Source organism: Malaclemys terrapin, chromosome 3, assembly GCF_027887155.1.
Source record: "Malaclemys terrapin pileata isolate rMalTer1 chromosome 3, rMalTer1.hap1, whole genome shotgun sequence".
Lineage (NCBI taxonomy): Eukaryota > Metazoa > Chordata > Testudines > Emydidae > Malaclemys > Malaclemys terrapin.
The window spans coordinates 197091316-197104589 of NC_071507.1; the positions used below are offsets into that span (position 1 = coordinate 197091316).

At 42.2% G+C, this 13274-nt stretch overlaps 1 protein-coding gene across 2 annotated transcripts; it reads right to left on the bottom strand.

The window, feature by feature from the left end:
* Positions 1-6226, bottom strand: LOC128834867 (antimicrobial peptide THP1-like). Of its 2 annotated transcripts, XR_008444503.1 has the most exons (4): positions 6139-6226; positions 3411-3497; positions 1879-2008; positions 1-251 (listed from the first exon to the last, which is right to left on the bottom strand). XR_008444503.1 is itself a non-coding variant. In XM_054024016.1 (3 exons), the coding sequence occupies exons 1-3, from the start codon at positions 3553-3555 to the stop codon at positions 239-241; spliced, it is 288 nt and encodes a 95-aa protein (XP_053879991.1). In that variant the 5' UTR covers positions 3556-4414; the 3' UTR covers positions 1-238. The 2 variants fall into 2 exon arrangements, 1 of the variants encoding a protein (XP_053879991.1); XM_054024016.1 differs by lacking the exon at positions 6139-6226 and having other exon boundaries at positions 3411-4414.
* Between the last annotated feature and the right edge of the window lie 7048 nt (positions 6227-13274).

Genomic DNA, 13274 nt, shown 5'->3' on the forward strand with positions numbered 1-13274 from the left:
CACACACACACACACACACTTACTTCAGCAAGATTATCTCAAACCAACTTGCTTTTATTAAAAGGAAGGTAACAAATCTTATATGGAGGATACAAGGGCTCCCTTCTGTAATTTCTCCAGCTCACAAGGTTCTTTAGAGCCAAAACAAACAGTACTTCAGAGTTCCCTTGAAGCAGGATCCAATGATTTTAGAAGCAAGTGGATGTCTCACAGATTCCCAGAGTTCCTGTCTAGACAATCAGAACAGTCCCCTGTAGAAAAAAAAAGAGAATCAGATTTTGTTAATGTTTTCCTGTAGAACAGGGATAATATGAAGTTTGATTTTAAATCAAGAGGCACAGGTGGAATCCCCTAGTCACTGTGTGGTGAGTGAAGGGGTTCCTGGTTAACTCCAGCAAAGGGAATTCATTTCCCCACTGCAACATACTGTTCCAGAGTTTTACGGGAGATACTTATATGGACCAGTGAGCGCTTTCAATAACATGCAGGTCTCACCCACCGGTCAGCATGTGTTACGTGTCACCTCTATGCCTGATCTACAGAGAATGGGAGTCTGTTACAGGCCCAATTAGAGAACCCCTCTTGTGCTTTACTCCAGAGGTTTCTGCTTTAATCCCCAATCTGTTGGGCAAGATAGTGCCTAGCACACTTCTGTGTTCTACAGCATCTCCAGTCTGTAAGATCTCACACCCATGAACAATGATACTCTTAATCCAGCTCCTGATGTGCATTAGTATTTGCAACATTTGGACCCACATATACCATTGGGAAGCCCAGTGAATGATGCATTGTGCTTGTCTGGCTTCAATTTTAATTAATGTGTTAGCTTCCACTTTTTTCACACTGGGTTGGTCTGGAAGGGCCCTTGAGTGAGGACAAGCATCCAATTACAATGTTCTGCCAGTTTTGAGTTAACTAGTTTGAAAATACTTTACCGTATTAACTTTTTTTATCTTTCCTGCACACACACAAACTTACATTCACCCTCAGGTGTCAGTAACCTCCAAACACTTAGGCTTTTCTTTGTCATAAAGCTGTAGCTTTACAGGTTTAAAACCTTATAAATATTCAGTTGATGCAGACAACAGCCATTTTGTTCCCAGAATGTGGACCATTTGATCATCTAGTCTGACCTCATGCCATAGAATTTCTTCCAGTTACCCCTTCTATTCAGCCAAGTAACATGTATTTGATTATCTTCCAGAAAGGCATCCAGCCGTGATGTGAAGACACCAAGAGATGAAGAATACGCTATTTCCTTTGGCCGTTTGTTCCCTCGTTGTTAAAAATCTGTGTCTTATTTCTAACTTGAAATTGTGTTTTTTTCTACTTGACTTCCCTATTCTAAAATATAAAAGAAATGTAGACAATGGGGTGTTTGGGCAGCAACCCCTGCCCAGACATAAAACTTCAGCAGCATATGGAGACGGGACAAGAACCATAAAGGGACTTGGAGGTGGGAGACTTTCCCAAAGCATGAGCAGCTCACGGCTGCCATAATAAGTCACTGCTGTCCCTGTTACAGCACTGTAGAAGCTGGTGGAGGCTGTCAGATCTAAGGGGGCAATCCCTGTAGCTCTGAGCACTACAGAGACTCTGGGTTGCTCCAGACTGTGGAGTGTCCCACAGGCAATCTGGGTAAGGCTGCTGTATGTAAGAGAAGCTAAAAGAGTGGTTCTCGTACATGTTAGGGCCAGTCCAACCCTCAGGTGGCCTAGAATGTGGGCAGCACAGATGTGGCTTGAAGCCTCCTTTGCCTCTGGGCCGGGCTATGCGTGCTGAGCCTCCAAGAGTATTAAACAGCTTGGACGTAAGAAGGGGTAGAACAAATATTTCTGTTCACACTGCAGTGACTGCCTTGCGGAATTCTGAACTTACCTTCCACAGCAAACACCACGATTGTAGCATCTTCCAAGGACTGTCCTAATAAATTGGGGACATCTCAGATAGTAACAGGTACCCCCCTGTTCTACACATCTCCTGTTGAGATTCTGAGCCTGGGAGAATTCTGCAGAAAGAAAAAGAGTCATCATCATTCTGCAGAGAGGGTAAATAAGGGCTTTATTTCCAGGATGACAGGCATTTCCCATTCCCTTACACCTGTCCAAGTCAGCCCAATTATTTGCCAGTGCAAAAGTTTATCACAGCTTTATTACTACATAAATGTTTGTAGTTCTGTGCAAATTCAGTGGCTGACTCTAAGAAGGGAACAGAGTGAGTTAATTAAACGGGCCGCTGGCTTTTAGAGATATAATTCTCAAATCTGCAGCCTGAGCATGGGCTGCCCATGCCTTTAAGGAGTGGAAAGCAAGTACCTGCCCACATCTCCACCTTCCTTTAGTGGCTGCTGCGGGTGTGATTCCCTCTGGCTCTGACAGTGATTTGCCAGGAGTATCATCCATGACATTTGGCTACATAGGGTTGAACTGTCTCAGCACTGGGTTGGATGACTACAACTGTTTGAAAGAGACGGGCTTGAAAAAGTCACTTCCCGTTTGAAAGTCTGACTGTCTGTGGGACTGTAGATTTTTTTCCCCAAAGACTCACTCAGGAATAGTTTCCTGATGACCAATTGCCACTCTCCAGTTATACCTGTAGGACCTGTTGTTTTGAAAATGCAGACCAAATGTGCACAGCCAAAGCTTGTAGAATAGTTAGGTTAGAACATTTTTAATTGGAGGTCACAGGACAACCGAAGCGGCTACATTGTTACAGCTGCAAACACTGTCCCACGGTGATGATATCATCTCTAGGAACAAAGCTAAGCACACAGTTGTGGTAGGTTCTGAGAGAGAGTGGGGCTCAGACACTGGGATGAAGGGCTGCCATTGTATAGACCTTGGGGTTCTGTTCCCAGCTGTGTAACCTCTCAGTAGCACATGGGGCCTGACTTTATAATACAAGTTGTGAAAGGCACAGAATTACTAACACTAGCCAGCAGAAGTTACATTGTAAGTTACAGTCTTCTAGCTCCCAGCCCTAATCACCTTCTCCTAGACTAAAGGTATATTGAACAGGGTTGGCCTGAGTTCATTTTGTCTGTAACCTGTCCAGTTACTCAATTGTGTGATTGCCTGTTTCAGGAAGAGTGCATGCAGTGTTGGTAGATTGTGGACTAATAAAAAGCAGCAAGCCTCCAAAAGATCTGAGGAAAACACGATGGAAATATTTTTCTCCCCACTGGTCATAATTTGGTCAACTCTCAATGATTTTTACTGGGGGCAGGAAAGACGCCACCCTGATCTCAGGATAATTCCTCTCAAATTTCATGTATCATCTGCAAACTGAAGAGGCGCTAGAACTCCTAAGAAAACGTGAGAAACTTTTTTCTAATAGAAAGGGTTAGATGACCTTAGTATGTGCTCCCAGATATCCCTCTGTATCATGCCTCGTTTTCATTTACATCTTACCGATTGCACCCTGGTGCACCAGAAAGACGACAGCAAAGAGCAGATAAAGGATCTTCATGGCTGAAGGTTGCCAGGAACTCAGTGTCACTGGAGAGAAGAGACACAAAGACAGAGAAGAAACTGAGTCCCTATATTTATAGGTCATGGGGAAATACTGAGCTTTAGAAATATTATTTTAATCCAAATGACATTTATGTGTTATGTAATCTCTTAATAATAATGATTGTTAGCTATACAGCTGCATAGACAGACATGGAGGATTTCAGAGAACTATAATTGTGAGGCAAAGTACAATTTACAAACAAGTGTTTTGTAACTAATTTTAATTTTCCAGTGTTTTAAATTAGGTTTCTCGTGGTAATCGCTTTCTCCTTAGCCAAAGTACAGAATGCAGAATTATCACGCATTTTTGTATTTTATTAGCCAAAATAGAACTGAACGCAATTAAGAAAATACAGAAAGCAAAAGGAAGGTGGTTGTGTATTCATGTTTATAAAATTTATAAAAATGAATTCATGATGCGATGTTAGAATTGACCAAGTAATAACAAATCACATCAATTCCTTTACAGGCCTTATCACATTTTTGTTACATAGGCAAACTTTACCCCAATTCTCTACTATACTTGGTACCAACATGGAACTATGAATCCTTTAGTGCTGATTCTTATCCCTTTCTAATCAAATATGTTCCCCAGTAGAATTAAGGGAGCACCTGTGGCAGTTCTAACAAGCAGCTCTAAAGTTAAATTTCAAAAATCAGACAAAAACAAGTTGTTTAAGTACTAAGAACAACAATTCAATTAGTTATCACCCATTAAACCCGAACCATAATCAGTAGGGCTGTCGACTAATCACAGTTAACTCATGTGATTAACTCAAAAACTTAATCACAGTTAAAAAAAGTTCAACTTTCATGATAAAGAGATTGCACTACAGTACTTGTATTAGGTGAATTGAAAAATCATATTTCTTTTTGTTTTTTACAGTGAAAATATTTGTAATCAAAATAAATATAAAATGAGCACTGTACACTTTGTATTCTGCATTGTAATTGAAATCAATATATTTGAAATCAATATATTTGAAAATATAGAAAACATTTAAACTATTTAAATAAATGGTATTCTATTATTGTGAAACAGCGCAATTCATTGTGCCATTAATTGTGATTAATTTTTTTAATTGCTTGACAGCCCTAATAATCAGATGCTGATTTAAACTATTCCAATTTCTCTAGAATTTTACCAGTATTCTATCTTCCTAGGCAACTTGAACTAAGTAGTCAAGGTTAACTTAAAATTCAAATAGTGGGAACAATCTTTAGCTAACCAGCCAATCAAATCTGCTTCCTCCTTTTGTGAAAGAAACTCAATTTCTCTGTATGGTTTCTAGGCTAAACTCTGAAACACTCAGGATGTCTCTCAGCTACCTTATTTCATTTTACAAATATTTCCCAACTGAGCTACCCTAATTTTTAGACAATTAAGATTCAGTTTATTAGTGAAATAAAGTAAACATCATACGTTCTATTACAGCACACTCCCATTTATCTGACTGGCCTGAGCAACATCCAAAACTTTGGATAACTGGGCAATGGGCAAACAAAGGTGCAAGAAAATTTTGTGCTAGAAGCCAGAGGAAACAAGGAGGCAAAGGAGGAAGGGGTCAATTTGGGCTGCACTTATCCCCTACATACTGTGATGATGGTTGTCCCCAAGGTGCTGTATGGACAGAACCCAAAGGGAGACAGAGGGGAATGTGGAGGAGAGAAAAGGGGAAGGAAGGACTGAGAGAAGGAGATGGAGAGGAGTCACGGGAGACAGGAGCCTCCTTGGTGTTGCTTGAGTGTTTCCCAGCACTGATAGCCCCAGGGGAGTGAGTTGGCCCGACCCCTCACTATTTGTATTGGTGTTTGTGGATTCCAGGGCTATCAGTGTCAGGATGTCCTCAAGAAGCAACAAGGAGGTTGCTGTCTCCTGTGGCTATGCCTCCTATCCTCCTTCTTTCATTCCCTTGTTCTCTCCTCCACCATCCTCTGCATCACTTCATTCCCCTCCCTCCTGCCCTGTTCTCTTTCCCTTAACTGCTGTCCTGTCTCTCCTTTGTCCTTTCTCTCCCTGACCCCTTCTCCTTTCAGTCTTCACCTTTCAGTCTTCACCTTAACCCCTTCATCTGTTTCTCTCTTGACTGTTTGCTTTTTTCTCCCTCCCCACCTATTCTCTCCTCCCCACTTTCTCCATAATTCTTCCTTTTTTTCCTTGTCCTCATCACTAAATCTGGAAATCCTCCCAAATCGCAGCTCCCACAGCCCTGAGGTTAGTTCATCAGAGGGTGATTAACTAACACAGCACTACGGGGGGACCCACTGTGCATTCGGATAACTAGGATTTCTGGATAAAGGGAATTCAGATAACTGAAATCATCCTGATGGTGGTTTTAACTCACATAGCTTCAAAATAAAGTTTTTATTGGAGTAAACAAAATGCATGGAATTTGGTACTTATCCATAAAACAGGCATGAAGGCGTGTTCTCCAGCTCTGCATCACAGTGGCCCCAAATAGATTCTCGAGACAGCTAGAAAGTTCATCCAGGTAGTTCATTTTCTCAAGGGGTTATCAGAGCTGTCTTCTTCTTGTCTTTGTGCATCTCACAACCATCTCCCTAGATAGAACTTTAAAGGAAAAGTTAATAGGGTGAGTATAAGGGAAGCGACTTTAGTAGTTACCAGATTTGAGGCACTCTCAGTAGCCAGGTGATGACAATTGCACTTGCTATCTCTCTGATCCAGATATTAGATCTTCAGAGAGTGATGCTTTGACCCAAACTGCCTGTTTAATGCAGTTTCTGAAGGCTTGATTTCTTGGGAAAGCTGCTGTGGGCCAATCGGAAAGAACTCTGCTTGTGGGGAAAATCTGAACTGTCCTACCACAATTTGGACGTTGGAAATCTTACAACTCTCTCCTGAATATTCATGGTCTTTGTGCAAAACATCTTGTGCCATCCCAGATTGTGTAAAACATGTTAGGCCACAGAGGTTTGTGTAAAATATCTTGGGACATATAATGAATACCTGCTGGTTTAGCTCTGATCAGCAACTTACTTCTGCAAAAAGAAGAGCAGGAGTACTTGTGGCACCTTAGAGACTAAGGTGCCACAAGTACTCCTGCTCTTCTTTTTGCGGATACAGACTAACACGGCTGCTACTCTGATCAACTTACTTCTGTGGGCCACCTCTATAGGCCTCTCTGCTGTGCAGTCCTTGGCCAACTTGACAAAACTCTGTGTCCTTCTCCCAGGCAGTTTTTCTGTCAGCACTTTGAGCTGCCGGCAGAATAGTCCATTTATGTAAAATCCTTTTACATTCTTTGATGATTTTGTATGGTTTTCATAGTTCATCATGTTGCAATAGTCATTTGATTCATGTGCTTAATTTATTACTAATAATGTTGATAACTATTAAATCAGTATTAAGACAGACTGCTCTACATAGTTCTGTACCAGCAGTTGTGTAATCTCTACATTTTATTTGTGAGATAGTCGGATTGCATCATATGTTTAAAAATACTAATAAATAATACCAATAATTGTTAGGAATAATAAAATTAAGGTGCATCGGGCCCTGTGGCTGTTTATGCCTTATAACATATTATCTGAATTCACCTTTCAAATTTTCACTTCAAATGTATCACCTTTTTTAATAGAAACCAAATATTTTGTTACCTTTGTTAAAATGAGTTAGTCATTATAGGTGGCACAGGGAGCAAACAGTCAACAGATATTTACACTCATCTAACCATATGCTTCATTGCCTGCAGTTTCAGTTATCACTGGGAACCTCTCTAAAGCCTTTTAATGACAATGGGGGTCTTTCTATTGGCTACAAAGGATTTGGACCAGGCCATAGAGGTCTCCAAGGTGCAAATATTCATATAGTTACTTCCTCACAGAATCAAGGACTTGTTAATTTTTACCCATCTAAAGGGAACTGTCTGTCTCCCAAATATACTCTGGTGCTGTATTGATAAACACAATGGATATTAACTGCAGGTTATTTGCATAGACACACCTACTTTGCCAATGTGATCAATTTTGGCTGGTTTGGGTTAAAATTAGGGCTGTTGATTAATCACACTTAACTCACACAAGTAACTAAAAAAAAATAATCATGATTAAAACAATTAATCACAGTTTTAATCGCACTGTTAAACAATAGAATACCAACTGAAATTTATTAAATATTTTTGGATGTTTTTCTACATTTTCAAATATTTGATTTCAACAAAGTATGCAGTGCTCACTTGATATTATTATTTTTTATTACAAATATTTGCACCATAAAAATGATAAAGAAAAGAAATAGTATTTTTCAATTCACCTTATACAAGTACTGTAGTGCAATCTCTTTATTGTGAAAGTGCAACTTAAAAATGTTATATAACTGTTTTTTGTTATATAACTGCACTCAAAAACAAAACAATGTAAAACTTTAGCGCCTACAAGTCCACTCAGTCCTACTCCTTGTTCAGCCAATTGCTAAGACAAACAAGTTTGTTTACATTTATGGGAGATACTGCTGCCCACTTCTTATTTACGTCACCTGAAAGTGAGAACAGGTGTTCACATGGCACTGTTGTAGCTGGCATTGCTAGGAATTTACATGCCAGGTATGCTAAACATTCGTATGCCCCTTCATGTTTGGCCACCATTCCAGAGAACATGCTTCCATGCCGATAAGAGGCTGCTTTCTGGAGCTTTCCCACTCCGGTCAAAACTGAAACTCAACTCTAAACAAAGGAAACTTCCTTCCTTCCTTTTGAACCATCTTATCCCCCCATGGGTTCCTCTGGTCATGTGTCAGCTAGGCTAGGTGAACTTCTTAACCTTTTACAGGTAAAAGAGGCATTAACCCTTAACTATCTGTTTATGACATGCCCCCCAAATCTCAGACAGTGTTGGACCGCAATGGCTGTGATTTCTTTTTAAAGTTTTAGAATAAACAGATTAATAAAACACATGCACCTTTACATATACTACTAATTATGTAAAAACTACAAGATTTTTCACATTTCAAGGACGATTTTAACCAGTTGATTCTGGAAAACTTTCACGGGAGAGTGCATCAGCCACTTTGTTAGAAGCCCCTGAAATGTGTTGAATTTCAAAATCAAAATTTTGAAGAGCTACACTCCACCGAAGAAGTTTTTTGTTTTTTCCCCTGGCGGTATGAAGCCACTTTAACGCAGCATGGTCGGTTTGTAGCTGGAAACGCCATCCCCAAACATATGGGCGTAGCTTTTCCAGGGCGTACACAATGGCGTAGCATTTTCTTTCGCTGATTGACCAGTGGCTTTCCCTCTCAGACAGTTTCTTGCTGATCCGGAATTTTTGATCCGGTCCTTCCTGCATTAAAACTGCTCCTACACCACGCTTGGATGCATCTGTGGTTACTAGGAACGGTTTGTCAAAGTCTGGGCCCTTAGCATAAGGTCAGACATGAGTGTTGCCTTAAGCTGGATAAAGGCCTTCTGACAGTCATCAGTCCACTGAAGTGCATTTGGCTGTGTCTTTCTGGTCAGGTCTGTCAGTGGGGCAGCAATTTGGCTGTAGTGTGGTACAAATCGCCTGTAATATCCGGCCAAGTCTAAAAAGGATTGGACCTGTTTCTTTGACTTTGGGATAGGCCACTTTTGGATAGCATCCACTTTGGCCTGTAGGGGGTTTGTAGTTTCTTGACCCACCTGGTGTCCAAGGTAAATCACTTTGTTTTGGCCTATTTGACACTTTTTAGCCTTAACAGTTAGTCCTGCCTGCCTGATGCGCTCGAAGACTTTTTCCATGTGCTTCAGGTGTTCTGCCCATGAATTAGAAAAAAAGGCAATATCATCGAGGTAGGCAACTGCAGATTCTCCCAATCCCGCTAGGAGACCATTTACAAGTCTTTGGAAGGTGGCAGGTGCATTTTGCAGCCCAAAAGGGAGCACATTAAATTTATACACCCCCTGCCTGGGTGACGAAGGCTGACCTTTCCTTGGCGGGTTTATCTAGTGGCACTTGCCAGTACCGCTTGGTTAAGTTTAAGGTAGAGATGAATTGTGCATGTCCCAGTTTCTCCAATAGCTCATCTGTGCATGGCATTGGATAGTTGTCGGGACGAGTTACAGCATTTAGCTTACGGTAGTCCACGCAAAAGCATATTTTCCCATTTGGTTTGGGAACTAGAACCACTGGCAATGCCCATGCACTCTTAAAGGGGAGGATTATATCCATCTGTAGCATGTCCTGGATTTCCCGTTTTATAGCAGTTTGGGCATGAGGTGACTCCCGGTAGGGTGGGGGTTCTAACTGGGTGAGCATTACCTGTGTTAATGGAGTGGTATGCCCATTCGGTCCGTCCTGGGGTGGCTGAGAACATTGGCGCAAAGCTAGTGCACAGCTCCTTGATTTGCTGTTGCTGTAGACATCCAAGGGTCATGGAGAGGTTCACCTCTTCCACGCCACCGTCACTTTCTGCTTTGTAGTAGACACCTTCAGGCCACTCTACTTCATCTGTTCCCTGGGCTGTAAACTGGGAAACCTTTAATTCTCTGGAATAAAAGGGCTTAAGAGAATTAACATGGTATACCTTAGGCTTTATGTTGGAGGTGGGGGATGCTATGAGATAGTTAACAGCTCCTAGGTGCTCCTGGACTGTGAATAGTCCTTCCCACAATGCTTCCAGTTTATGGGCCTTGTGCGGCTTTAAGACCATGACTTGGTCTCCCACTTTGAAGGACCGTTCTCTGGAAAGTTTATCATACCAGGCCTTTTGCTCTTCCTGAGCATCCTTTAGGTTTTTTTTAGCAAGGGCTAAAGAGTGTCGGAGGGTGCTTTGTAGGTTGCTTACAAAGTCTAGAATGTTAGTTCCTGGAGAAGGCGTAAACCCCTCCCATTGCTGCTTCACCAACTGTAATGGCCCCTTAACCTCGCGGCCATACACAAGTTCAAATGGTGAAAACCCTAAACTGGGATGTGGTACAGCCCTGTAGGCAAAAAGCAACTGCTGCAACACTAGGTCCCAATCATTGGAGTGTTCATTTACGAATTTATGTATCATGGCCCCCAAAGTTCCATTAAACCTCTCCACCAGGCCATTGGTTTGATGGTGGTAAGGGGTGGCAACCAAGTGATTCACCCCATGAGCTTCCCACAGGTTTTTCATGGTCCCTGCCAGGAAATTAGTCCCCGAATCTGTAAGGATGTCGGAGGGCCAGCCTACTCAAGCAAAAATGTCTGCTAATGCCTGGCACACACTTTTAGCCCTGGTGTTGCTTAAGGGTACTGCTTCCGGCCATCGGGTGGCAAAATCCATGAAAGTTACTATGTATTGTTTTCCTCTGGGTGTCTTTTTTGGAAAAGGACCCAGAATATCCACAGCTACTCACTGAGTCCAGATCCAATCCCCTTGGATCTTAACACAAGGAAAAATCAATCAGGTTCTTAAAATTAAAACTTTTAATTAAAGAAAAGAAAGGTAAAAGAAAACCCTCTGGGAAATAACATACCAGCTGATCTCACAGACAACAAATTCAGAACACAGAGAATGTTCCCCTGGCAAAAACTTAGTTACACAAAAATTACCCAATTTAATTATTCCCTAATGCCCAAGACAAGTTACAAAGAAAATAAACATAAACCTATTTAGTCCCTTCACTAATACTCACTACTTGATAAGAGGCTGATTTCTGGAGCTTTCCCACTCTGGTCAAAACTGAAACTCAACTCTAAACAAAGGAAACTTCCCTCCTTCGTTTTGAACCATCTTATCCCCCCATTGGTTCCTCTAGTCAGGTGTCAGCTAGGCTAGGTAAACTCTTTAACCCTTTACAGGGAAAAAAAGGCATTAACCCTTAACTATCTGTTTATGACAGATAGGTTCAGTGCAGTTACTCCTGATTTACACCAGTCACTTTAATGGAGAACAGAATCAGGCCTTAGTCCTTAAAGCAGCTTGGCCTGATTCCTTCTGTTCTCCTCTTTGTGGCCTTGTTTTGGGGGCTCTCTCAGAGCTCCCTGATCCCATGTGTCACAACCTGACTGTTTGGTCTGTAACCCCCATGTTATTGCTCCGGGCTTTTGTGGTCACAGCTTACAAATGGAGAAGTTGGATTAAAAAAACCCATAAAAGACTCTTGTTGGAAGGTTGAAACATAGCTCTATTTCATAGACTTCAGAACGATAACAGATAACAAAAAAATGAAGGGAGACAAAGCAGGCTGCTCCCTAAAACAGAGAGGCTCCGCTCACCCCACCTTAGTCTAGGCCGGCTCTCTGCTGACTGATTGCTCAGGATACACATTGCACACTTCCCTGCAGAGCCCCCCTCGCCTGCAAGCAGGACCGGGATACCCCTTACAAACCTAAACTGATAGCATGTAATTTTAACTCAGTTTACAATAAACCACACATGGCAGCCAGATTTCTACTCCTATTATTATAATCGAGAATGACAGGAAAGCACTATGGGATGTGTGTGTTGGATCGTCTGCGCTGTATGCCAGCCCTGGCTCCGTGCAGCCCAGCCTGAACCTCTCCATGCTGCCAGTGGCTTCACTGCCAGCACCTCTGCCACACAGCCCTCCCCCTTTGCTTCCACACAGGTATCTGCACAGCTCTGAGGGCACCAGTCTCCATAGAGTGGCTAAATCCTAATTCTGCCCCTTTCCCTCCCATAGCATCTGGGGCTTATTCCCTCCAAAGGAGCCTTTGTGTAACCGCACCTGGGAGCTCCACAGCACCCACCTCTCCTGTCTAATGCCAGACGCTCTGCTGCAGGGTCTTTTATAGCCAAGCCCAGGGAAGGATGGCATTTACATATGTTCAGTGAAAGGCCCCCTCCCTTTCAGTAAACATTCCATGCCCATCCTCCCCACACATCCCTGGTCTCCCAGATCTCATGCCTGGCTCATCTTTTCCTGATCATAAAAATCACCTGCCTCGCCCTTCAAAGCTCCCCACTAGGGCTCCCAGCCAAGGAGTCAGCTCAGTCTGGTTCCCCCCGAAATCCCCACCACCCACATCCCCACTCCACCCAAATTCCTAGCTCATTCCTGTCTTGATGTTTCTTTAATCCAGTGACAGTAACTTCCATGATCATCTTCAGCCAGGAAGATTCTTTACCTGCTCTTTGCTGTTGTCTTCTTGGTACTTAAGGGTGCCCAAGTAAGATATAAATAAAAACAAGGAATAAATGTCTTTGTCATGGCCTGTCATATTCCTATAGAGGGACCTGTTGAGACCTTGCTGTCTACACAACATTAAGAATATGGGAAATTCACACAGGTACCTCTGGATTCCAAAGAACTGTGTACATTACTAGATATAAACATATTAGGCCAGGCTACCCATAAACATTTCGGCACCAGCCGAGTTCTGCTGGATACAGCAAAAGATGATACTGAGGGCCACTAGAGGGTTCCTCTCTGTTTAAATGGAAACTACCCAAGTCCCATACACCCCCATAACGCCCCCAATCCACACACATATAGTTACGGCTCACAGTATCCTCAATGTTATCAGGGAATTTCTGCATATGGGGTTGATGCATAAAAATAGGAAAATTAACTAAATACACATAGAATATAGATCAATAATGTATAAAAGAGATACACAGCCTACCCACACAGAGTTTGGTGCCAAGCGACTTCTCAGAGGGAGTTGTTTCTTGAATTCCTCTCTGAACCATGTTGGCTTGTCCAAAGCCAGTTGGTCAATGAGACTCTATCTATTCACTTTGTCAGCTTTGTACCAGACTGATGATGTTTAATTAGTGTAGGTATTTATGATGTAATCCTGGCCCCATGTAAACCAACACAAAACTCCATG